General features: G+C 43.9%; 1 protein-coding gene and 1 long non-coding RNA gene across 3 annotated transcripts in view; both read left to right on the forward strand.

Annotated features, from left to right (window-relative positions):
• Nucleotides 1-1,901: 1,901 nt before the first annotated feature.
• Nucleotides 1,902-14,327, forward strand: LOC117354641. The gene is made up of 3 exons (XR_004538221.1): nt 1,902-2,028; nt 5,322-5,441; nt 13,592-14,327. It is a non-coding gene; the product is annotated as an uncharacterized LOC117354641 (long non-coding RNA).
• Nucleotides 14,328-25,507: 11,180 nt separating this feature from the next.
• LOC117354643 (zinc finger protein 850-like) overlaps nt 25,508-27,259 on the forward strand; it is a 30,960-nt gene continuing 29,208 nt past the window's right edge. For both annotated transcript variants that reach the window (XM_033932470.1, XM_033932471.1), the window contains exon 1: nt 25,508-25,672. In XM_033932470.1, the coding sequence (XP_033788361.1) occupies nt 25,649-25,672 (24 nt within the window). In that variant the 5' untranslated portion in view covers nt 25,508-25,648. The remainder of the gene's footprint in view (nt 25,673-27,259) is intronic.

Raw genomic sequence — 27,259 nt, forward strand, 5'->3', positions numbered from 1 at the left:
TTGGTCAAGGTAGGTAATGTTGATCTTAAATTTTGGATCTTGGAGTTGAAGAAATCAGCTACGGTGTTAGCAGTTAATGTGGATTCTTCATGGTTGTTAGTGAGTGTCTCGATGTTGTAAAGGTCATTAACCAGTTTAAAGAGGTTGCTACTGTTGATTGTAATGTTACCAATTTTGTGAGAGTAGAAATTTTTTCGTTTTTCCTTGGTAAGGTTTTTGTAAGTTTTTAGTTTAAGTCTCCAGGCAACTCTGTGTTCCTGGGTTCCGGACTTTAGCCATAATCTTTCTGATTTTCTAAGGTCCCTCTTTATCAGTAGCAGCTCTGAGTCGAACCATCCCTTCTGATTTGTAGTTCTGATTTGGCGGGTTTTTATGGAGGCAATTTCATTTAAAATGTTTGTGCTGTCATTGATCCAGGCGGTCATAAGTTGATCTGTTTCTTTGTTTTGTTTTGTTTTGTGTTAGTTGTGTGGGTATAGTTTTGTGTTAGTTGTGTGGGTATAGATCTTCATTTATTTATTTATTTAAAATATTTATAGTCCACTTTTAGCCAAAGCGGCTCACAATTAACATATATAGTAGAGAATGACACGGGGAAAAAATTTGTCCTCATCCCTGCAAGCTCGCCCCTGTCCCATCCCGTCCCCATGAGCTTGGTTCCCATCACCGTCCCCGCGAATTCAATCCCTATCACTGTCCCGTCCCCACGAGCTCGGTCTCCGCAAACCTAGAGAGAAGAAGATTGTTCTTTAAGTAGGAGTTAACCATAGTGGAAGGGATTGGGGAAGGGAGCTGGTGAGATGGGTGGGGAGGTAGGGAGAAAAGGCAGAGGAGATTGATAGGGACAAGTCAAAAGGGGAGAATGATATCTAGTAATAGCAAGACAAACATTCTTAATCTAGTCTCTTTCCCAGCGTCTTCTCCCCACTCTCTCTTCCCCAGTTCCCTTCAGGCTACTTCAGTGTCTTCTCCTCTCCACCTCCAGCATCCTTCGCACAGTCCAGCAGCTCCCTCCTGCCATCCGTCTGGGTATCTCCCTCCCTTCCCCTTATCTTCCCTTCGTGGCAATTTCTACAAGGCTAGGCATTCTATTATAGCCGGAGCCTTGAAGTCGCATCGCGTGTGGCTGCTGGAAAGCTCTCCTCTGATGCAACAGAAACAGGAAGTTGTGTTAGAGGAGAGCTTTCCAGATCTCCGGCTCCCAGTCTGGGTTTCTGCCCTTCTCTCCCTCCCTCCCCGCAGCCAGCAAGGAAAATGCAGGTAGGAGACTGTCCTTTTCTCATCTGGCACTTGGGAGAGATCAGAGGTTCCCCCAAGGGAGGTTTTCTCCACACCCCAATCTCTCCCTCTGCTGAGCCTCTCCAAGAAATCTGGGCCTAAAGACACCAAACCTCTGTCCCTCGGCTCCAGGGATCTCAAAGTCCCTCCTTGAGGGCCGCAATCCAGTCAGGTTTTCATGATTTCCCCAATGAATATGCCTTGAAAGCAGTGCATGCACATAGATCTCATGCATATTCATTGGAGAAATCCTGAAAACCTGACTGGATTGCGGCCATCAAGGAGGGACTTTAAGATCCCTGATATAGAACATGTAAGTCCCTCCTTGAGGGCCGAATCTAGTTGGGTTTTCAGGATTTCCCCAATGAATATTCATGAGATCTATGTGCATGCACTGCTTTCAAGGCAATTCATTGGGGAAATCCTGAAAACCCAACTGGATTGCAGCCCTCAAGAAGGGACTTTGAGATCCCTGCGAGTCTGCTCTGCTGAGCCCCAGCCCTGGCTCTTCTGAATTCTAACCCCACTGGGGAAGTCTAAATGGTAGACATCCAGCAAAGCTATCCCTGCACCAACATTGGGTGATCTTTGCCATTCTGAGTGTGTTTCTGGTTTGTGTTTCAGATGCGGCTGAGGTTTGAGGATATCTCCGTCTCTTTCTCTCAGGCGGAGTGGGGTTATTTAGATGAAGAGCAGAAGAGCAGAAAGAGGGAGGTGATACAGAGAATTACCAGACCCTGATCTCACTGGGTAAACATTAAACTTCCGCTTACATTAACAAGGCCGGACATTTCCTTGAAGGGGATTATAGATGTCTTAGATGGGTATAGTTTGGTCTCTGGATTCAGAATCAATATGACGAAATCTGAGATCCTTAATCTCACCCTTCCTCCAGCGGAGATTACTAATCTTCATGCTCAGTTTCCGTTTAAAATGGGCAACTACATGTATTTGATATCTTGGAGTGAATCTTACAAGCTCACTTTCGGCATTGTATGGTGGTTAACCCTTCCTATTAAATTTCATTAATTAATCTGTTTATTCATATACTCAGTTTTATTTTTTACATACATGTTTCTTTATATATTTTTATTCCTCCTCTTCTTTACATGATCAGATGACACACTTCGTATTTATTTTAGTTAACTCTTTCTGGATTGCAGTACATTCTAAATACCATCATTTGTAATTTCTAAGGTATGGTAACACGTTGTATGGTGACTGGGTGTTGAATGTAAAATTAAATCTTGATGTTAACTCTATGTTTATGGTCTTTATGGCTGATCTTACTCCTTAGTGTGGACTTTTTGACCTGTTTTTAATGTCTATGGTTTTAATCATTTGTGTTTTTTAACATTTTATCATATAATATTTATTACTTTTTAAATGTTGATAAATTTTATTATTAGTAAAGTATTGTTTTAATTATTAATTGATGTATTTATATATATATATATACTGTGTGTGTATATATATATATGTATATGTGTCTTCATGGCTGTATTTTATATCAGTGTTTTTCAACCTTTTTATACCCGTGGATCGGCAGAAATAAAAGAATTATTTTGTGGACCGGCAAACTACTAGGACTAAAATTAAAAAACCCCGTTTCCACCCCATCTCTGTGAGCTCGGTCCCCGCAAATCATCTGAACCCATCCACACAAGCCTCAGTAATGATTTTATATTGAATGTATTTTATTAAAGTATAAAAAGAAACAATATTCTGTACAATTGTCATTTTATAAGTACAAATAATACAGAGCAAGGATCAAAAAAAAAACCATCTCCCCTCCCCTTAAAAATATATCCCCTCTACTATCCTAATCCTTAGTGTGGACTTTTTGCCCTGTTTTTAATGTTTATGGTTTTAATCATTTGTGTTTTTTAACATTTTATCATATAATATTTATTACTTTTTAAATGTTGATAAATTTTATTATCATTAGTCAAGTATTGTTTTAATTATTAATTGTTGTATTTTTATATGATGTTATTTATGCTATTTTATATGGTTATATATGTATTCATAGACTCCTGAGGCAGGCCTGTGGGCCGAAACATGTACATGTCGAGTCGAGTCATTGAGTTATTGAGTCATTGAATGTATCATTGGAGGAATAAAGATCTTCATACCATCAGATGATTTGGTCAGATAAATGCAGTCAAGATGGTGGTGCTGCCCAAATTTCTTTACCTTTTTACGGCCTTATCAGTTGCTATTTCAAAGCGGGTTTTTATTTGCTAAATCATAAGATCTTATCATACATTTGGAAAAAGAAACCACCTAGGGTTAAGCGGGCATTGTTGTATTAAGTGAGACAAAGAGGTGGTATGGGGTGTTCCTCATTTTGCCCTATACCATCAGGCGGCTCAAATGCAGATAGTGGGAGCATGGGTGGGGGCCCCAGAAAAACCCTGGATTAGGCTGGAACAAACTTATATTCCTATCATATCACTTTGGGCTCTTCCATGGTTCCTATGGATAGATTGTGGCAGTTACTGAGTGAGCTACATGAGCATATGCGGATCCCATTGAGAACTTGGATAAATTTGCGCTAGTGTTTATTTCCAAAGCGGACAGTATTTCATCTTTCTCACATTTCTGGGGTTTTTTTTGCCAGATTTACCTCCTAATCAAATTTATAGAGTGTTTTAAGATTGGGCTAAATTTGCACGATAGGCCAATTATGGGTGGATAAAGGCATTCTTCCATTTGAGGATTTGTGCACGGAGTATGGCCTTTTGTTTATTGATTTTATTTCACTATCACCAACTGCGGGATTTTTTATGTTCCAATGGGAGAGAGGAATTGCAATTGGGGGAAACGGATTTGGAACAAGCATTACGTAAGGCCACTCAGCCTGGATAGATTGTATAGGGTTTTATTACTCCAAAGGGATCCTGTTTGTTGTGTTATTGCATGTTGGGAGCCACTTTTGGAACAGTCTTACTTAAAGGTGCAATGTGAGGGTATCTATAAGATGGTTTTTCAAGTTTCCGTGTCGGCGTCACTGGTGGAGAATGGGTATAAGATTTTCTATTAGTGGTATACGACACCAGTCCGCCTCTCTAAAATATCCTCGAGTTCTTCGGCTTTATGCTGGAGGAAATGTGGTCAGCAAGGAACTTTTCTGCATATATGGTGGACGTGTCCCTTGTTGGCCCCGTTTTGGGTTCACTTATTACAAACCTTGGGAGATATTTTGGTATGGGTTATCCCCATTCATTGGATACTTGCCTTTTACATGTTAGACCTTTGGGGATACCGCAAAAACGACATAGATTTGCTACTTTTTTCCTTTGTGGCGGCAAAATTAGTTTTGGCAAGATACTGGAAACAGGCTTTGATTCCCTTCTTAGATCTGGTTTGGAGAAAATTGGATTATCTTTGCTCAATGTCTAACTCACTGCCTATAAAAATGGTAGAATTGTAGCATTTCATAAAACATGGGACCAGTATATATCTTGGAGAGCTAGAGCTGATAACGACCCCAGACTACAAATCGTTCAGAAAAGAAATAAAAACCATGCTATTCAAGAAATCCTTGAAGACAAACTAACACTGCAAGTCTCATCCCAATTCTCTGAAGCAACTCGCTCTACTCTTCAATTCCTCTGGAAATGGCCAGATAACTCCTTTTGTAATCCGCCTTGAACCGCAAAGTAATGGCGGAATAGAAATCACTAATGTAATGTAATTATATATGGGGGGGTTTTCTTTATGAATATTATGATAATTGAGATGTGGGATTTGCTTTAGGGTGAAGGGGAGCAAGAGGGGGGTTAGGGATTTTTCTCAGTATTGTTTGTGTTGACTTATCTGAAGGATATTAGATGTTAGCATGTACCCTCTGTTGTCGTATGGAGGTAATTGATAGCAATTTTATTGGTGTTTTTGTAATTTTGTTTGAAAAATGAAAACTAAAAGTTAAAAAAAATTGGTGAAATTCTTTATTCTAGAAATCATGTTAAGTCTTGAATTTGAGGTTTTCCAACAATGAATACTTTTGGGAGACCTAATGCAAAATTTTCTTTCCCCAGGAACAGGCTCTCCTCCCGTCACTCCTGACATTATATCCCGCATTGAACGAGGGGAAGAGCCGTACGTCAGGGATGAGCCAGGAACAGAGGAAAGAGAATCTGGGACAAGCAGCTGCTCAGGTGAGTGCAATAATAAGAGGGAATTGGATAAATTGTGGCATTATAGCCTAAATATCCAAACCTGGCTCCTCTTTATCTCAGCATTAAATGAGGGCCAAAGATCCTTTTTATGTGAAAATATCATAAATGACACATTACATTAAACATTTCAAAGCCATCCAAAAATAAAGGCTAACAACTGTGTATTATAGAAGTGCTTCTATTTTCCCTTTACCAACCAACCGACAAAACCAGCGTCTCCCGTGTTATTCCTTCATGGGGACCCCTACTTCTAGTACAGAAAACTGAAAGAAGACTGTCATCCCTCCCATCCCCCTTCACTGTAGGCTGTGTTGGGACAAATTTGTCCCATATCGGCATCCAAATTTGTTGAAATGTCTTTCACGCTCTTGGAGATCCCTTTTTTCATCCAGACGTTCCCATTTCTTTATTATGAACAGGGAAAGGAAGGGACATGAGTATCATTGGAACATCCAGCTTATAAACTGCACAGCCCTGCCTGATAAAAAGACAGACTAGCTCTAGTTTCCTGAGCAAGAGTGAAAGATTCTATAATTGTCTGCTGTATCTTCATTTATGTGCAAATTATTTTTCTTGAGCCAAATTTACAAAAATACAAATGGTACAGATGGACTAAACAAGGCTCTGAATTATCAGATGGAGAAAAATTAACAATCAAGAAAAAATCCGCAAACCCCACCCCCCACTCCATTCCAGAGTCCCCCTTTCCAAAGAGTTGAACCAGAGAAAGAAAAGGGAAATTAAGACGTGCAATAAAATGCAATACAGAAACCTCAGTCGGCAATTTAGAATATGGCTACGTGCCAATGGAGTCATAGTATCCAAAAAGGCTCCTAGGCCGCCTGGAATTGAGAGCCCTTCACAGAGGAGAAATCAGTAATGTCTCGGCGTTCCCAGGTCAAGAAAGAAATCAACTGTGTCCACCTCTAACCACTTAATGAGGATACATTTCAACACTAGCAAAATGGACCATTTGAGGAAAGTAGTCGTTCCCTGCTGTCTTGGGTGTAAGAACATAAGAACATACCTCCGCTGAGGCAGACCAGAGGTCCATCTTGCCCAGCGGTCCACTCCCGCGGCGGCCCATCAGGCCTATTGCCTGAACAGTGGTCCCAGACTAATTTTGTAACTTACCTCTAATCCTCTGATCCTATCCCTATAACCTACCTCTACTCCTATCTGTACCCCTCAATCCCTTTGTCCTCCAGGTACCTATCCCTGTAGCGTGCTCCTGCTTATCACATCCTCCGGTAGCGCATTCCATGTATCCACCACCCTCTGGGTGAAAAAGAACTTCCTGGCATTTGTTCTAAACCTATCCCCTCCTCCAAAGAGAATCAATAAAGGTGAAAAGTCCATCCCAGAAGCTAGCTATACCAGGGCAAGTCCAAAACATGTGGCCTGAAGTCGCTTCTGGCTGTCCACACTTAGCACAATCCACCGTGAGGCGGAATTTAGAAAGGTATGCTCTGTGAGGAGATATATAGAGATGAAAGACCAATTTGTATTGTAATTCCCCAAAGTACATATATTTCCTCAGAGAGGGCAGCTTTTGTATCTGTATCTTCATTTAAAGATGAGACTTCCAAGGAATGAAGCACCTACATGTGGCTATACAAGTCCTTATGATGCAGACATTTTTCTGCTCTGAAAACATCAATGGATGTGAGAATATCTTTATTAAGTCACACAGACTGAACATTAACATGAGTCACTGATACTTTAGCCAGTTTTCTGGTCAACATGGCAATGAACATTAATAAAACTTATCTTTAACTTAAAGCCTGGTGCTGATTCATAAGTACTATCCCTAATAATGTCAAAGTAGCCAGAAAAAAATGTTTACATTTATGGAAGGAAGCATTTATGAGCAACTTGAAAAATTGAAAGTGGACAGAACCACAGGACTATATGAGATCCATCCCCAGAATATTGAGGGAACGTGGAGAGATTCTGACAGGTTCTCTTAAAGGATAAGCACTGTAAAAACGCTAGAGCAAGCATGGTCCCTTTATAAGGACACAGTCACCGAGGCGCAAAATGTATATATACCGCGTATCAACAAGGGATCCAAGAGGAAAAAGAACAAGGAACCGGCGTGGCTCACTGTAGCGGTGAAGGAAGCAATCAGAGACAAGAAGACTTCGTTTAAGAAATAGAAAAGGTCAAAAACGGAGGAAAACTGGAAAAAGCAAAAACAACATCAAAGGGGATGCCATATGGTGGTAAGAGGGGCCAAAAGAGACAAGGAAAAAATAGCCAAGAAATTACAAGCTGTTATTTCGAAATATTAAGGGGAAACGAACTGCAAAGGAAATGGTAGGGCCATTGGATGACCATGGAATAAAGGGAGTACTAAAAGGACGACAAAGCCATCACCGACAAACTAAACACATTTTTTTGCATCTGTGTTTACCAAAGAGGATATACACAACATACCGGAAGCCAACAGGCTATACGCAGGAAACGAAGATGGGAAACTGACAGGGTTGATGATCGGTCTAGAAGAGGTATGCAGGCAGATTGATAGGCTTAAAAATGATAAATCACCGGGACCGGATGGCATCCATCCGAGAGTAATCAAGGAACTGAAAGGGGCTAGTGAACTGCCAATCTGTGGATCAAATCAGGAAGGATTCCGGAAGACTGGAAAGTGGCAAATGTTACACTGATCTTCAAGAAAGGTTTGAGGGGAGATCCAGGAAACTACAGTCTGACCTTGGTACCGGGAAAAATGGTAGAGGCGCTGATAAAGGACCACATCATTGATCATCTTGACGAACAGAGTCTGATGAGGACCAGCCAGCACGGCTTCAGCAAAGGAAGATCTTGCTTGACGAACTTGCTACACTTGTTCGGGGGAGTAAACAGGCAGAAAGACAAGGATGACCCAGTAAACATTCCATATCTGGATTTTCAGAAGGCTTTCGACAAGATCCCGCATGAACAACTACTTTGAAAAATTGCGAGCCATGGAATCAAGGGTGAAATACTCACGTGGATTAAAAACTGGATGGCGGATAGGAAACAAGAGTGGGGATAAATGGACAATACTCGGACTGGAAAAGCGTCACGAGTGGAGTGCCTTAGGGTTCGGTGCTTGGACCCGTGCTCTTCAACATATTTATAAATGACCTGGAAATTGGTACGATGAGCGAGGTGATTAAATTTGCAGACGATACGAAGTTATTCAGAGTAGTGAAGACGCAGAAGGATTGCGAAGACCTGCAACGTGACATAAACATGCTCAAGAAATGGGCCGTGACATGGCAAAAGAGGTTTAACGTGGATAAGTGTAAGGTGATGCATGTCAGTAATTAAAAATCTTATACACGAATACAGAATATCCGGTGCAGTACTCGGAGAGACTCCCCAGGAAAGAGACTTAGGAGTACTGGTCGACAAGTCAATGAAGCCGTCTGTGCAATGTGTGGTGGTGGCAAAAAGGGAGAACAGAATGCTAGGAATGATTAAGAAGGGGATCACAAACAGATCAGAGAAGGTTATCATGCCGCTCTAACGGGCCATGGTACGCCCTCACCTGGATACTGCATCCAGCACTAGTTGTCATACATGAAGAGACACAGTACTACTTGAAAGGGTCCAGAGAAGAGTGACTAAAATGGTTAAGGGGCTGGAGGAGTTGCCGTACAGTGAGAAATTAGAGAAACGGGCCTCTTCTCCTTTGAATAGAGGAGACCGAGAGGGGACATGATCGAAACATTCAAGATAATGAACTGAATAGACTTAGTAGATAAAGACAGGTCGTTCACCCTCTCCAAGGTAGAGGGAACAAGAGGGTGCTCTCTAAAGTTAAAAGGGGATAGATTCCGTACAAATGTGAGGAAGTTTTTCTTCACCCAGAGAGAGGTAGAAAACTGGAACGCTCTTCCGAAGGTTGTTATAGGGCAGGGGTCTCAAAGTCCCTCCTTGAGGGCCGCAATACAGTCGGGTTTTCAGGATTTCCCCAATGAATATGCATTGAAAGCAGTGCATGCACATAGATCTCATGCATATTCATTGGGGAAATCCTGATAACCCGACTGGATTGCGGCCCTCAAGGAGGGACTTTGAGACCCCTGTTATAGGAGAACACACCCTCCAGGGATTCAAGACAAAGTTAGACAAGTTCCTGCTGAACCAGAAGGTACGCAGGTAAGGTTAGTCTCAGTTAGGGCACTGGTCTTTGACCTAAGGGCTACTGTGGGAGCAGACTGCTGGGCACGAAGGACCACTGGTCTGACCCAGCAGCGGCAATTCTTATGTTCCTTGGAGATAGTAGAGGTACTGAGAAAAGCAGAGGTGGTCGCTCTTCACAAAAGTGGTGATTGTGAAGTAGCTGGAAACTACAGGCCAGTAAGCCTCACTTTGGTTATCGGAAAAATCATGGATGTGTTGCTGAAGGAAAGGATAGTGAAATTCCTTTAATATAATGGGTTCCAAGACCCAAGGCAAATCATGTGAAATGAATCTGATTGCATTCTTTGACTCGGCGATCAGAGAATTGGTTTGAGGATGTGCGCTAGATGTAATTTACTTAGATTCAGCAAAGCCTTTGACACAGTTCCTCATAGGAGGCTCTTGAATAAACTTGACAAGCTAATGTTAGGACCCGAAGTGGTGAACTGAATTAGAAACTGACTGATGGACAGACGCCAGAGAGTGGTGGTTAATGGAATTTATTCAGAGGAAGGAAAGGTGAGTAATGGAGTGCCTCGAGGATAGGTGCTGGAGTCGATTTTGTTCAATATATTTATGAGCGACATTGCCGAAGGGTTAGAAGGTAAGGTTTGCCTTTTTGCTGATAATAAGAAGTGTAAGAGAATGGATACCCCAGAGGGAGAGGAAAATATGAAAAAAGATCTGCTAAGAAGTGCAGAGTAATGCACTTGAGGAGTAGAAATTCAAGGGAACCATATGTGCTAGGTCTAAGCATGAGGTGATGAGGGAATGGATAAGAGAGGAATGGTCAGATTTTGGTTATATCATAGAGCAAGAAGAGGCAGGTTTTAGCGATATGTTGTATCTGGGCGTACTATCAACAGACGCTACATCTGAATCGCCCACAGGGCCCACTCATTACTCAGCACACATCACTCCTTATAACTGTACAAACCCAAATCCCCACAATGCCCAACCATTACCACTACCGTGTTTCATAAATTGACACCTGAGGGCCTCAGGATAATTACCACCGGGACCCACCATATAAACCGTACTCCCTACTCCTACCACAAACACACATAGAACTCATTCAACAAACACCACCACCACTAACACCCCAGATCAGCGAATACCAAAGTATTAAAAAATATGGCTGTCATGTGTTCGTGATGGGCTCTTCAACGACTGCTCTCGAAAATCATCTCGGGGCAGTAGGGGGCTGCTGTTACTCCAAGATTTGCCAGAAAAGTAAGTGCTGCACACAGCCTTCATCATGTATTCACAATTGAGCCAGGTAAAGTAGGGCAAATGTGATTTTCTTCTCAAACGAGGCCAAACAAATCAAGGCGAATTCCCACAGTGTCCAAATAATCCTGGAAACATAAGATGCTTTTGGTTTCATGCTGCAAGCTTCTACCTGTCGTATGGAAAACTTTAAAGATAACAACATCGGGTCTGGAACCTTCTGAGTCCTTTGGCCCCAATCGCTGAGCACGCTCCACCTGAAACGGCCCATGATGTGTGCCCAGTTGTAAAGATTGTGGGATCTAAGTCTCCAAATATCCAATAAGCTCCGTGTCTAAAATCCTCTTGGGAAGGCCCACTAGACGTAAATTATTCTGCCGAGCATGGTTTTCCAAGTTGTCCACCTTCTGCACCAGCACCAAATTGACTGCTGTGATCCTGCAGCGGCTACACCTAGTCCTCTAGCACACTGTTCTTCAACCGCCGGTCCACAGAAAATTCCTGCCAGTCCGCACAGGGCCGGCGAGATCGATGCCATTAAATTTCTTGCTCCGGTGGTGTTGTCGGAAATCTGCTGTTCCTCCCAGCCTCGGGCAATCAAGACAGGCTGCCGACGTCGGGCATTCCCTCTGTGAGTCTCGCCTATGCGGAAACAGGAAGTTGAAACAAAATAGGCGGGACTCAGAGAGGAAAGGTCCCAACGTCGGCAGCCTGTCTTAATCGCTGCCCCTGCCAAGTCGCCGAAGAGGGCCGCGGGGAAAGTGCAGGTAGAAAGGAGAGGGTCAGCGTGCGCGGGGGAGGGGGGTCAGCGTGTCGAATGGGGCCATCAGCAGCGTCTGTGCTGAGATTCTGCCCACGTGCAGGATGTGGTGGGTAGGGGCCTCCGGCTCATCTTGGGCGGCAGGGCCTGCGGTGCAACGCTGATTTAGCCGGCTTGGGGGGGGAGCAAATGTGCAGGGCACGCAGGAGCAAGATCATGAGGAGCCTTCGACAGTGGCTGTCTCCCTTCCCAGCAGCTCTCATACTTACCAGGGCAGTGATTCACTTCGGCAACTTTCCCTTTCCTCGGAGGCGGCAATGGACCCAAGGCTGCCTAAGGAAATCACTGCTGCAGGCAAGTACTGAGAGCTGCTGGAAGGAGAGGAAGCCACTGTTGGAGGTTGGGACGCTTCTGGATAAAGGGAAAGCTGCTACTGGACCTGGAGGAAGGTAGAAGGAGAGATGCTACTGGGACGGGAGGAGGGAGAAGGATGGGAAGAGAGTTAATGTTGGATAGGGGGAGGAGGGAAGGGAGAAGGAAAAAAGGAAGGAAACAGCTGGCAGGGAGATTACAGGAGGGGAAGGGGGTCAGGGGTCAGGGTGGAATGAAGAGATCAGATGAGGGAAAGGGGAGAGAAAGAGGAATGAGATAATAGAGAGAGATTGATGCTGGAAAGGGGGTCAGCACAGAAATGAGAGAGGGATAAAGATGCTAGATCTGGTGTAGGAGAGATAAAAATGAGGAAAGCAGTGAAGCTGGAATGAATGATGTAAAAAGGAGAGAGGAGGCACAGGGGAGAGGGGAGGGAAAGGGAAAGGGGGAAGGGCATAGAAAGGGAGGGAAAGGGGAGAGGGGCATAGAAAGAAGTCAGATACATATGGAAGGGGGAGAGGGCAGACAGTGGATGGAACGGGCAGTTGCTGGATTGAAGAGACGGGGCAGACGCTGGAAAGAAAAGAGTGAAAAGAAGATAAAAGCAGAGACCACAAAAGGTAGAAAAAAATAATTTTATTTCTATTTTGTCATTAGAATATATCAGATTTGAAATATATATCCTGCTAGAGACATAACTGGGGACTGCAAAGCCCAAGCAGTGCATCTTTAGCTTCCAGCTGGCTTAGGTCTCTCTCTGACCAGGGGGCACTCCCCTAACACTATTCCTGTCATGTGTGACTGCAGTATTCTGTTAGCATGATATTTCTGTGTAGCATTCTGTAATAACTTTGCTTGTTCGGTTTTCTTGATAGTAGAGGGGATATATGTGAAGGGGAGGGGAGACAGGGGTTTTGTTGATCCTTGCTCTGTATATTTATATTTATAAAATGACAATTGTATCGAATATTGTTTCTTTTTATACTTTAATAAAATATGTTAAGGGGTCATTACTTCATGAAGCACAGTTTATAACATATCTGATGCAGACCATTCTTCAAAGTTTTTTTGTCTACTCATGCCTAGAGGTAGACCGAAACGGCTTTTTTCAGTTTTGTCTGAAATAGGAGCTGCTGCTGAAAATGTCTAAATGCTGTCAGCTGAGAACTGAAACTGTTGCAGAAAATGTATTGCCTGGTTTCGGCCAAAGTCAAAACCAAAAACTAGTGTTTGGATGTGTACATGTGAACCAATGAGGCCCACTGGAGTTTGTCAGAGTTTGCAGTGGGCAGTCCTCTGCTAAATCCACAGGATATTATTAAAATGATTTTGGGCCAGTTTCGGCTCCATCTCTGAAACCTCTTCTCCTGCCATTTCCAAGGAACATCTTGTCATTTCATAGACTTGCAGTATGTGTAGAAAAACACTTCAACAAATGGTTAGGAAATGAGAAATGATCAATTCTTAAGCCACACTTAGAAAATCCCAGTGTAAGATAACCAATCCTTCTTCTTATACACAAGTAATATCTTAGAACTCACCACTGTCTTCTTGCATATGTTTAATACCTTCTGTTTATATCCAACAGATTATGAGATCACACCAGGACGGAAGAGAGAAAAGAAGCAAGGAGAACATCCTGTAGCAACAGAACAAATCCAAAGGCAATCGGAAAATACCTGTGAGAATATTTCCCAGGGAACTGAGAGGATTAACACAAAGGACTGTAAGCAGGAATCAAAGGAAGAGAGAGACCCTGCAGGAGACTCAAGGGATGGAGTCACTAAGTGTGAGAGAAATAACAGGGAGCTCAGTAACATCCCAGAGGGCCAAAGACATCTAGGAGAGAGACCAGTACGAATTAATAATAGTGATAAAGAGGCTTCTGAATTCCACCATGGCAAGAGGAAAGGAAAAAAATCACCAGAAAGAATCCACATATATTGTATATAAGAGAAGCAGCAACTTTATTTGTCCTAAATCTAATAAGCGCTTCCCCTTGTCTTCAGGGCTCCAAATGCACACAAGGAATTATAAAAAAGAAAAACTGTTTACATGTACTGAGTGTAATAAAAACTTCACTTGGCTTTCAAATCTAAAAAGACACCAAATGATTCACATAGGGTACAAACCATACACATGTAGTGAGTGTAATAAAAGATTCACCCGGCTTTCACATGTAAAAATTCACCAGAAGAACCACAAGGGAGACAAACCATTTACATGTACTGAGTGTAATAAAAACTTCACTCAACTTTCAAATCTAAAAATTCACCAGAGAATCCACACAGGGGACAAACCATTTACATGTTCTGAGTGTAATAAAAGCTTCACTCAGCTTTCATATCTAAAAATTCACCAGAGAATCCACACAGGGGACAAACCATTTACATGTTCTGAGTGTAATAAAAGTTTCACTCAGCTTTCATATCTAAAAATTCACCAGAGGATCCACAAGGGAGACAAACCATTTACATGTACCGAGTGTAATAAAAGCTTCACTCAGCTTTCATATCTAAAAATTCACCAGAGAATCCACACAGGGGACAAACCATTTACATGTTCTGAGTGTAATAAAAGCTTCACTCAGCTTTCATATCTAAAAATTCACCAGAGAATCCACACAGGAGACAAACGATTTATATGTACTGAGTGTAATAAAAGTTTCACTCAAGTTTCAAGTCTAAAGAGCCACCGAATGATCCATACGGGGTACAAACCATTTATATGTACTGAGTGTAATAAAAGCTTCATTCAGCTTTCACATCTAAAAAATCACCAAATGATCCACACGGGATACAAACCATTTACATGTACTGAGTGTAACAAAAGCTTCACTCACGTTTCATATCTAAAAAGACACAAAATGATCCACACAGGATACAAACCATTTACATGTACTGAGTGTAATAAAAGTTTCACTCAGCTTTCACATCTAAAAAATCACCAAGTGATCCACACAGGAGACAAACCATTTATATGTACTGAGTGTAATAAAAGCTTCACTCGGCTTTCAGGCCTAAAAAGTCACCAAAGGATCCATAAGGGAGACAAATCGTTTACAGTCCCTGAGGGCTAAATTCTATCTATAGCACCAATAAAATTGGCACTGAATAAAGAGCTATTCTCTAAGTTTAAGTTAGGCATGGTTTATAAACTAGCATTTACGCCTGGGAACCGTGCCAATGAAAAGCTGAGAGAAGTAGAGTGACACGGGGACTGGTACCTGCAGTTAACCACAGGATGGGTTAGCCAAACTCTGTGTCATTCTCTAGTAGCCTTCTACAGGCCCTTCCAACTAGATGGAACAGCATCTATAAAATACTAGTGTCAATATATAAAAACAACACCTCTTAGGCAACTGAATTCAATCATTTAAAAAACAATCTTTAATTACAATTATTGTATATATATCACAAATACCTTTGCAAAGTTCATTGCATTTACAAATATCCCCCCACACACACACACAAAGCCACGCTAGTGGTTGCCGTGCAGCCAAAGCCTCGAAGCCCATTAAATCCCGTTCTATCGAGCTTTGTAAAAGAGGGGGTTTAAGAGTGGAGACGTTATCCGGAATAACAATAAACATAGAAACATAGAAACATAGAAATTGACGGCAGAAAAGGGCTATAGCCCATCGAGTCTGCCCATACCAATGACCCACTCCCTGATTCTTACTCTCCTAGAGATCCCACATGAATATCCCATTTTCTCTTGAACTCTAACACGCTGCTGGCCTCAATCACCCTCTGAGGCAGCTCGTTCCAATGATCTACCACCCTTTCAGTGAAGAAGTACTTCCTCGCATCACCCTGAAATTTCCCTCCCCTGATTTTCAGCGAGTGTCCTCTGGTTACTGAGGGCCCTGTAAGACTGAAGATATCATCTTTCACCTCTATACGCCCAGTAATATACTTAAAGGTCTCAATCATGTCCCCTCTCTCTGATCGCAGTTTACTTCATTTTTAACACATATTCACTAAAATATATGTTTTAATGGCTTTCTAAAAGTTTTGTAGTTAGTCAAAGATTTAATATGAAAAGAAGTCAAAGATTTAAATGAACTACTGAGAAATGACATCATTTGTGTCTTGTCTGCCTTTGACGTGGCAACAAGAGTCTTATCTGCCGATGACACTCCTTCCATCATGTGCCCAGTTGCTCAAGCATCTTACTGTTACTGCAACAGAGTCATCCATCATTGCTGGCATCAAGGAGCATTTCCAACATTTAAAAGATGCTTTTTTTCCTGTTCATCCACTACACTGTGTTGGTTCTCTTCTATATCTGAAAGACAATCCAGTTATCTTCCCAGATGATGTAAAAACACAGGCAACTGAATCTTTGGAAAAGTTGTCCCAAAATCAGATCGAAATGGAAGGCTCTTTGTGAATTACAAACAACAGTTGAACAGAATATCATCCCTCTTTATACATTAATAAATGAAATTAAATATAAAATAACCCTCCTTTAATCAAGCTGCTTTAGGGTTTTTTATCGCAGGCCGCTGCGGTAAAAGCTTCAATGTTCTTACAATAACTGTGAGCATCGGATCCAAAATGGCTGCTGCTATGACGTGCTGAGAAGTACGCACCTTGCCGCTCCGCTCTTCTATTTTTTTTTTCTTTTTCGGAGGCTTTTGTGGCTTGATTTCTTTTCTTATGCCGAAGAGGATGGGCAGGAGCACTGCTGGCGCCTCGCAGCACTCCATGGTGCCAACTCTCGGCTATATTGAAGAGCTGCTGCGGTGGATGCAGAGAATCACGACCCCGACGTCTGATGTTGGCCCACTGAGGGCACCGGGGCTGGGCGAGACTGGAGCTGCACCTCTTGGGCCGGATACCACCCTTAGTCCAGACGTCCGAGCACCACCCCCCACAGCCTCAGATCACCAGTTCTCCAAGGGGTGAGGTAACCCCAGAGCTGGGGGCAGTCCTTTCTCCTAAGGCAGTTTACATTACTACGGAGAGCATGGAGGCAGAACTTCCAACCCAGGGAGTTTCTGCTGAAGAATCGGGCCTGTTTAACAACTGGAGGAGGAGCAAACCAAACAGAGCAGAAATTCCTCGGAGGGTGAGCATTTCTACACTCAACAAAAATTTCCTAAATGGGAGAAGCCCGCTCAGGTGACTCTTGAGTCCCTTTGGGATCTAGTGGCTAATTTTGCTAAAACTATTAGCCCCAATTTCCAATACATGGAGAATAAATTGATTCAACATACCAAGGAGCTCAAGGATACAAAAACCTCTATTCAAAGGCTTGATCGAGATTTATCAGGGTCTAAACATTTATAAGAGGCCCTAGTTAAGGATAATGCAAATCTCAGAAGGAAATTAGAAACGCTTGAGAATAACTCACAAAATAATAACTTATTAATTTTCCTAGACTGACAAGGGAAATGCTTAGGAGATACCTGGTAGAAATTCTACAGGTCCCGGAAGAAACATTGTCCCCATTTTCTCAAGTGTACTATTTGCTGAATAAAAATGGGCCTCAACCACAGAAAAAATCTGACCAAGCAATGTTGAATGTATCGGAAATTTTGGAAATGTCCGATAAGGATCTAGTAACACCTTCTACATTGATATTAACTGTAGCTCTCTCAATTGATAAAGTTTGGTTATTGAGGCTTTTCTTCAAAAATAAACAAAGATTTTCTTGGACTTAAAATTCAAATGTTTCCTGATCTCTCAAGAGAAACTCAAATACACCGTCGAGAGTTTCTTCTTTTGAGACCAGGGGTCACTTTATTGGGGGCTCCATTCTATTTGAGATACTCATGCAAATGTATTATTTGCCACCGCTCGGTTAAATATGTCTTTTTTGAACCTCAGCAGTTAACCGCTTTCTTGGCTTTGTCCCGAATAGATGGGGAAACATCAATTGCTCTATAATTTAAATAAGTTACTCCTACCTCAGCATTATGTATAGCATATTCCTAAATTGATTTAAATTTGTCTTTTTTTTCTCTTGCTTAAATGTAATCTTGGATCCAAATTGGAGAACTTGAGTTGTTAGCCAAATCTATTATTTCCTTGTTTTGTTTTAAGGAATAGCAAGGTGTAAATGCTTTATACTTTGAGAAATTAATATCCTGTCTAACCAACTTTCTGTACAAGTGTATACTTGATATGTAATTTGAAAATTTATAAGAAATAAATAAAAAAAATAACTGAGTGTCAGAGCTTTTACCACAACAACATGGCTTGATAAGAGGGGGAGAGGCGGGTAAGTGTTCAAATCTGGTGCAGTTGGGGACGGTGTCTTTATGCACTGATTTCATACTCACGGACTCCTGGGAGCGAATAATATATCTGTCCATTAGTTCCCACACTGTGAGAAAGTCCAAATATCAGCTGTTGTGCAAATTAAGTAAGCTAATACTCTGTTTAGAAGAGCAGGGCCCCGGAGCCAATCAGGAACACGTCCTCACCTGCTCATAGCATCACGTGACTCATCACAGAGCTAAATGTAAAACTCTGTGTTTGATCTTCAAGGCCCCCAAAGAAAATTGCCCAAAGTTGCTGAAGATCAGGATCTCCCTCTGGACACTAAGGTCCTCCCAAGGAGTATCCTTAACCATACCCTCTCCCTCTCCTCTTGCGAAGGGCCTTAAGAAGGGACGAGCAAAGAAGAAACACTCATCATCTCTTGGAATGGAATACAGAAGGGGCTTTACTCAAAATACACAAGGAAGAACAACGGGGACAACGGGCAAGTACCACAAGGGCATCGGGCCAAACAAGCAGTAGATAAACAATCACAGTAGTAGCAGAGGGCAATAACAGCAGACACAGAGGACACAAACAAGCAACAGGGGTAGCAGGTGTAAAACCAAGAAAAGGACTTCACAGTAACACCAAGGACGCTACACAGATTCCTACAGAAGGAGAAGCCACTTCAGATGACAGACCAGCAAGCGGACAGCAATGGATGCAGCAGACAAAAGCAGGATGTTGAGCTACCCAGTTTTCTGCACCGTTTGCCATATGCATGACTACTTCCCCTCTGGGAGGCGGTCTTATGTATTCACTCGATGCGAGGAACTGGAGGACCTGAAGAAGCAAGTCAGACTCCTGGAGGGCAGAATACTGGAACTAGAAGCACTTCGAGCAGTGGAAGAGGAGGACAGAGAGGCAGAGAACTTCATGACAGAAGAAACCGTTGAGGAAGAAGTCAGTGAGTTAGAGAAGTTCATCGAGCAGGCATACAGGGAGGCCGTGGAAAATCACCAACAGTGGAGCTGCCAAGATACCCCTTCAGTGAGTGAGGACCACTTGGAGAACAACCACAAGGAAAAAGAGTCTGGTGCAAGCCAATGCCAGGATGAGGGAAGATGGAAGTGCACAGAGGACACAGACCTATAGCTGGAGAGATGGTCATACACCAGTGACTCAGACCTGTGGCTAGAGAGGCCAGAGAAGATAGAGAGGACAACAATCGTCGTGGGGGACTCCATCATCAGACGACAGCCACATAGTGGGAGGAAGACAGGATCGGCTGGTGACCTGTCTACCAGGAGCCAAGGTAGAAGATATAGTGAGCCGCATCGGCAGGATCATCGACAGCATGGAAGAGGAAGATACGGTGGTGTAATCCACGAGGGGACAAACAACGTGAGCAACAGGAACCACAGCAGGGAAGGACTGAAGGACCAGTTCCGGATGCTAGGAGGAAAGCTGAAGACCACAACGACAAGGGAAGCGTTCTTGGAGATCCTGCCAGTATTCAGGGCTGACGAGAAGAGGCAGATGGAGCTGCAAGCAGTCAACGCATGGATGAGGCACTGGTGTGAGGAAGAAGGATTCCACTTCGTGCACAACTGGACGACGTTCTGGGTGAAGAGCAAGCTATTCAGGAAGGATGGACTCCACCTCAGCGGAGATGGAATGAGAGTACTTGCAAGCAACATCAAGAGAGAAATTGAGACATTTTTAAACTAGGAAGAATAGGAAAGCCGACAGTTGACCAAGAGTCAATGGTTCAGGAACCGGTATACCCAGAGAATACCATGCAGGAAGATAGTAGAGAAGACTCACTGGATCATAGGCAAGACAGAAATCCAGATGGATCGAAAAGCACACAAGAGGGAAGGAAATGCTTTTACTCCAGTTTGTCACTTTAGTGTCCATACCACATGTATTCAGTTTATTTATCAATTGCCTTGGCGGCACCATGTTGAAAGATTTGCTATAGTCCAATCTGGAAGCTACGTCAGTGAGGGACTGGGCAGACTGAAGACCTCGGTGCAGACCTTTGAAGATTGTTCTCCATGGCGGCGGAGGCTAAAGATAAAACAGGCGTGGGCCGAGAGGGGGCTTGAGGAGGAACGTTTAGATGCTGACTTGCGTGGAGGGGGCTTTTGGAATCGCAGATGATTATTCTGCAGCATGGTGGGGTTGCTGGATTCGTGAAGGAAGATTCTGCTACTTGGGAGGGCTGCTGGACTCGCGGAGGAAGATTCTGCTACTTGGGAGGGCTGCTGGACTCGTAGAGGAAGTCTGCTGCTAGGGACTGGTCTTGGGGCTGAGTGGAAGGGGCTGGAGCTGAGGCTGAGTGGAAGCCGTGGTGTAACAAGGGTGTGAGGCGCCCACTCCTGCACTCTTCAAGGTCCTCTCCTTCCCCGCCCTCCCCTGCCGCTCAAGCACCCCCTTCCATTGTAACTCTATCTTTCCTGCTTTGAGCAGCACCACAAACTTGCCTACATCGGTGTTGGCCCTCCCTCTGACATCATGTCCTAGGTGCAGAAGTGACGGCAGAAGGAGAGCCGATGCAGGCATGAGCAGCAGGTTAGAGTTGCTGCTCGCACTCCAAAGAGATAGAGATAGGGTGGGTGGAAATGAAGGTGTGTGGCGGGGAAGGAGCGTGGGTGAAGGGGGCAGAGAGAAGGAACAGATGTTGGCTCCCTCACCAAGACAACACCTGGGGCGGACTGCCCCCCCTGAGTGGAAGGCAGATGCGGACTAGAGCTGGACTTGGTCTGGGGGGTTGAGTGGAAGGCAGATGGGGGCTGAGTGGAAAGGAGGTAGGGGCTGGATCTGGATTTGGTCTGGAGGGGACAAGTGGAAGGGAGTTAGGGGCTGGAACTAGAAGGAATGGAAAGAGGTGCTGGATCCATGTGGCTGGGGCTGGAAAGAACAGAGGGACTGGAGGGTGCTGGACTCATGTTGGGGGGCTGGGGCTGGGGCTGGAAGGGACAGAGGGACTGGGCCTACAGGGTGCTAGACCCATGTTGTGGGGGAGCTGGAGTTGGAAAGGAAGGGAGAGAGATGCTGGTCCCATGTTGGGGGTAACGGGAGCTGGAAGAAAGGGAGAGCGATTATTATTATTATTTTATTTCTTATATACCGCCAAAGCCGAATTAGTTCGAGGCGGTTCACAAAAAAGAAGGGCTGGGCAATCAGCGAATATTTACAATCAGCGAATACAGATACAATAAATATACGTGTGCGGGGAACAGGTAGAATATGAGGGGACAAATGTAAGGTGGGCAGGGCGAAGATGGTAAGGCAATGAGAACTTGGGGAGCAGGGGTAGGGATAGAGGGTTTAGGTTATAATTTGGTTGAATAGGCTAGTTTTTAATAATTTCCTGAAGTTTAGGTAGGATGAGGAGTGCAAGATAATTCTGCTCTGCCAGTCATTTAGATGACCTGCTTGGAAGGCAAGTGTTCTGTTTAGGTGACTTTTGTATCGGCAGGCCTTTAGAGTTGGATGGCTGAAGAGGTGGGCTCTGTGGGTGGGCCTGGAAGGGCGGTTTAAGGAAAAATGGGGAACCAAGTATAAGGGGACCATACCAAGAATGGATTTGAAACAGATACAGGCAAACTTGAACTGGATTCGTGCTTCGATGGGTAGCCAGTGAAGTTTTTGGTAGTAGGGAGATATGTGTTCCCATTTTTTCAGCCCAAAGATCAGTCGGATTGCCGAATTTTGGATGATATGGAGTCTTTGAATAGTTTTTTTGAAGGACCCCAGGTAGATAATGTTGCAGTAGTTGAGTAGGCTTAGGATGTAGGATTGTACCAGTAGTCGGAAAGAGGTTGCATCAAAGTACTTTCTGATGGTTCTTAATTTCCATAAGGCGGAGAAGCCTTTTCTGACCAGTAAGTCGGTGTGAGTTTAAAGGGTGAGGTTGCAGTCTAGTGTCACACCTAGAATTTTTATGGAATCTGTGATAGGAAATTCTTGACCGTTTAAGGAGATTGTAGAATCTTTGATTTTGTCGCTTTAACTCGCCAGGAAGAATTTGGTTTTTTAGAGTTGAGTTTTAATTTGAAATCGGTCATCCACAGTTCAATTTGTTTTAGGGTGGATGCCAGGTGGTTGGTTATCTCTGGAGATATGATGGTAAGGGGAAAAAAACAAAGGTAATGTCATCAGCGTAGATGTAGAACTTGATTTTCAAGCTTTGTAATTGGTTCCCAAGTGCGACCAAGTAGATGTTGAAAAGTGTGGGGGACAGGGGAGAGTCTTGTGGGACTCCACATGCGTTTACCCAGCTGAAGGAGAGTATATTGGCATTGTAAACTTGGTATGATCATTTACTTAGAAAACCCCGGAACCATATTAAAACATTGCCCGAGATGCCGATTGACTCCAAACAGTCTAAGAGGATAGTATGATTAACTAAGTCAAAGGCACTACTTAGATCAAGCTGAAGGACTAGTGCACTTGTGCCCTTGCTAAACAGGTGATGGAGGGAATCTAGTAGAGAAGCTATAATGGTTTCGGTGCTGTGTCCAGTGTGAACCCAGACTGGTTATCGTTTAGAATGCTGAATTTGTCCAGATAGGTCACTAAGGCTTGGTTGACCGCCCTTCCATTAACTTTGCAAAGAAGGGGATGTTAGCGATGGGTCTGTAATTTGATGTCAGGTTGATGGGTTCTTTGGGGTTTTTTACAATCGGAGAGATTAGGATCTGGCCTTGGTCCTCAGGAAATGTGCCAGAGAGTAAAAGGGAAGAGATCCAGGTGTGTAATTTGGCTTTGAAGGTGGCCGGGGCAACTTTCATTACATTAGGTGGGCAACAGTCCAGTGTGCAGTAGGAATTAGCGTATTTTGAGTAGAGCTTGCAGAATTGTTGCCAGTTAGGGATTGCAAAGGTGTTCCAGAACAGATCAGCCCTGGGTTCATCGAGGTGTTGAGCGACTGGGTAGTTTAAATGGTTGGTTGTGGTGACTGATAGGGTGGAACTCAGCTTGGCGATTTTGCTGTAAAAAAAAGTCAGCCGAAAGCCTAAAGTCATAATGCCATTGTACAGGGCCATGGTGAGACCTCATCTGGAGTACTGTGTGCAATTCCGGAGGCCACATTACAGTAAAGATGTGCGCAGAATTGAATCGGTTCAACGGACGGCCACCAGGATGATCTCGGGGCTCAAAGGTCTCTCGTACGAAGAGAGACTGATTGCAGCTCTACACTCTTGAGGAACGTAGGAAGAGGGGAGACATGATCGAAACATTTAAGTACCTCACGGGACGTGTCGAAGTGGAAGATGATATTTTCTTTCTCAAGGGACCCTCGGCCACAAGAGGGCACCCACTCAAACTCAGGGGCGGAAAATTTCATGGCGACACCAGAAAGTATTTCTTCACAGAGAGAGTGGTTGATCATTGGAACAAGCTTCCAGTGCAGGTGATCGAGGCAGACAGCGTGCCAGACTTTAAGAATAAATGGGAGGGTCAAGATAAGGAAATTGGGTCATTAGGGCATAGACAGGGGGTGGGTAAGCAGAGTGGGCAGACTTGATGGGCTGTAGCCCTTTTCTGCCGTCATGTTCTATGTTTCTATGATGGGTCATTTGGCCTTTATCTGCCATCATGTTTCTATAATAAGAAAGTTCTATGACATCACAATGCAGGTGTAAAGAGCCTTAGCCTATAGGAAGAGGAGATGCAAATGTTAAGAGCCTTAGCCAATAGGGAGAGGAGGAGAGAGTGGCTGCTGCAGACACCAGAAAGTATTTCTTCACAGAGAGAGTGGTTGATCATTGGAACAAGCTTCCAGTGCAGGTGATCGAGGCAGACAGCGTGCCAGACTTTAAGAATAAATGGGATACCCATGTGGGATCCCTACGAGAGTCAAGATAAGGAAATTGGGTCATTAGGGCATAGACAGGGGGTGGGTAAGCAGAGTGGGCAGACTTGATGGGCTGTAGCCCGTTTCTGCCGTCATCTTCTATGTTTCTATGTGGGGAGTCGGAGGTAGTACGGGTTAGGGTCTGAGTGTCATAAAGATCATTGACTATTTTGAAGAGGTTTTTGATGTCGGGGTTAGGGGAGCCAATTTTTAGCGCGTAGAAGTTAGTGCGTTTGGTAGTTATGATTTTTTTGTATTCTTTTAATTTTGTTCTCCAGTTGGTTCTCTCTTTACTGTCACCAGATTTCAGCCATAGTTTTTCAAATAGTAACATAGTAACATAGTAGATGACGGCAGATAAAGACCCGAATGGTCCATCCAGTCTGCCCAACCTGATTCAATTTAAATTTTTTTTTTTTTTTTTTCCGTAATTCCTATTTCACTGATCCTAATTTGGCGTCAAACCAGCCATCTGTATTTTTGTTTCTCATTTTCCTTACAGATTCGAAGCGTATCGCAGGAGAGGTAAGTGAATCAAGCCGGAGGGAAATTTGATAGTAAAGGGGTCCCAAACCGATCGGTTTGCTTTGTGAATCTTAGTTTGGAGCTGGGGCAATGGACGATTAAGGAGCAGCCCTGGGCTTCCATTCAGCCTCTCCTCACCTCATGGTCCAACACTCATTCATTCAAATGTGATTCTGTCCCTTATTCAACTTCTGAGTGAGTTACAGATAAAATATAATGGGAATAAAACCATCTAATGTATCTAATGTAGAACATATGAGACTAAACTAGAGAAGATACTGAACTAAGGGGATGAACTACTGAAGCCAGCAAAGGGAGGGAGAAAAGACACTATTTTTCTATGTAGCATTCGGTAATAATGTGGCTTGTTCAGTTTTTTCAGTGGAGGGGATATTGGTGGCTCACCGTGACCCTGGGCAAGTCACTTAATCCTCCTGTCCCCATTCCCTTGTTCTGTATTATGTGACAATTGTACAGAATAGTTTCTTTTTATAATTTAATAAGTTCAATATAAAATCATAACTATTCAAGGCTTGTTCAGATGGGATCAGACAGTTTGCAGGGACGGAGACTGAGCTCTCAGGGACAGGGACACATCCCTCCTCCCCCCAATCATTCTCGAACTCTAACAACCTCCCAGTCTTGGTTCTCCCTGGGCAGGATCCCTTGTTGGCGGGAATCTCCTCCCTCAGGATTAGAAAGGAATTAGGGAGGAGCCGAGAAGGATGGTGATGTCACAAGGGAGAGGGCGGAGCTTAACAACGAAGGCTCTGCCCCTTTTACTGCTGATTGGTCTGAATTGTCTATGGGGCGGGAAGAGGAGTGGGAGGTTCCGCCCCCTAGCACGAGAAGGCAGAGAGGAGGAGTTTCAGCTAGTTCAAAACGTCCGTGGGAGGGGGCGGAGCTTAGTTCTAGTTTAGAGTCTTTGTGGCCGGAAGTAAACGGAGTCGTCCATCTTGTGCTGGAGCCTCAAGTGCCCAGTTTCTTCTCACTCCAAGAACCAACCTGGTCTAGAGGAAGAGCCCCAAATGTCCAAATGGCTGCAGGAGCTTCTGCTCAGGTAGGTCTCCCCCTCCCCCACTTTTCCTGGCAGGGATGGGGGAGGGGACTTGGAATGCCACCACCACACTCCAAGGGGGCAATGGAGGGTTAAGGAGCAGCCCTGGGCTTCCATTCAGCCTCTCCTCACCTCATGGTCCAACACTCATTCATTCAAATGTGATTCTGTCCCTTATTCATCTTCTAAGTGAGTTACAGATAAAATATAATGGAAATAAAACCACCAGTAACAACGTATCTAATGTAGAACATATGGGACTAAAGTAAAGGAAGATGGGGAGAAAATGCAATTAATATAGGAGAGACCAAAGGCTGCATTTTGCCTGGTAGGAACTAGAGGAAGATTGAAATGTCAAATGGCAGATTCCTATGGGGAGAAAAGTCAGATTGCTGAATTGGCTTCGTGGGAGCCCTGAATGGAGAATGCAAATGATCACTCTGCTTCAAATGGAGCCCCCTCAGATCAGGGATCGGACTTCTTGAAGAGAACTTTGACCCCACGGGGACAGAGTTGTCTTTTCAACATGTAACTTGTACTGTTTTTGCCATAATAAAAAGATTATTCTCATAAATGGCTCTTAAGAAGGCCTTTGAAGCCGTCTAGATTATTTTCTTCTGCTGCCCCCGGGTGTTTACCGTCTTGCCTTCTCCCTCCTCTGTCTTGCTGCAGCATTTGCGCGGCCCCAGAATTTTTTTTTCGGCCAATGCGGCCCAGGGAAGCCAAAAGGTTGGACACCCCTGATTTATAGCATCTACCCTCCCTCCTTTATTCCACTCTTGTAACCCAGATTTCTTTCTCTCCCTCCCTTCCACAAGGCCAACATCTCTCCTTTCTGCCCTTATAGCCACTTCTGCCAGGTCTGACATCTCTCCCTTCCTCTCCTTTCTGGCCCTGAGTCCTTGTCCCTTCCACCTGTCCCTATCTCCCCTCCCCGCTATCTTTGAGTTGTACATCTCTTCCTCCCTCCTTTATTCCACTCTTGTAACCCAGATTTATTTCCTCTTTTCTTTTTCTTCCTCCCTTCCACAAGGCCAACATCTCTCCTTTCTGCCCTTATAACCACTTCTCCCAGGTCTGACATCTCTCCCTTCCTCTCCTTTCTGGCCCTGAGTCCTTGTCCCTTCCACCTGTCCCTATCTCCCCTCCCCGCTATCTCTGAGTTGTACATCTCTTCCTCCCTCCTTTATTCCACTCTTGTAACCCAGATTTCTTTCCTCTTTTCTTTCTCTCCCTCCCTTCCACAAGGCCAACATCTGTCCTTTCTGCCCTTATAGCCACTTCTCCCAGATCTGACATCTCTCCCTTCCTCTCCTTTCTGGCCCTGAGTCCTCGTCCCTTCCACCTGTCCCTATCTCCCCTCCCCGCTATCTCTGAGTTGTACATCTCTTCCTCACCCCATTTTGCTCCCTCCATCAAGTATAAGACTTGCATTTATTTTTAGTACTAAATAAGTTTCAGATATACTTTGGTCTCATTCTTTCCAATAAGATTGCAAAGGTCTGAGCTCTGTGCTTCATTGGGTATTACTCCTAGAAACGAGTGCCAGGCAATTGTTTATCTGATTGCCTGACTGTTTATAGCAGGGGT

The sequence above is a fragment of the Geotrypetes seraphini genome, chromosome 2, assembly GCF_902459505.1.
Source record: "Geotrypetes seraphini chromosome 2, aGeoSer1.1, whole genome shotgun sequence".
In the NCBI taxonomy this organism is placed as follows: Eukaryota; Metazoa; Chordata; class Amphibia; order Gymnophiona; family Dermophiidae; genus Geotrypetes; species Geotrypetes seraphini.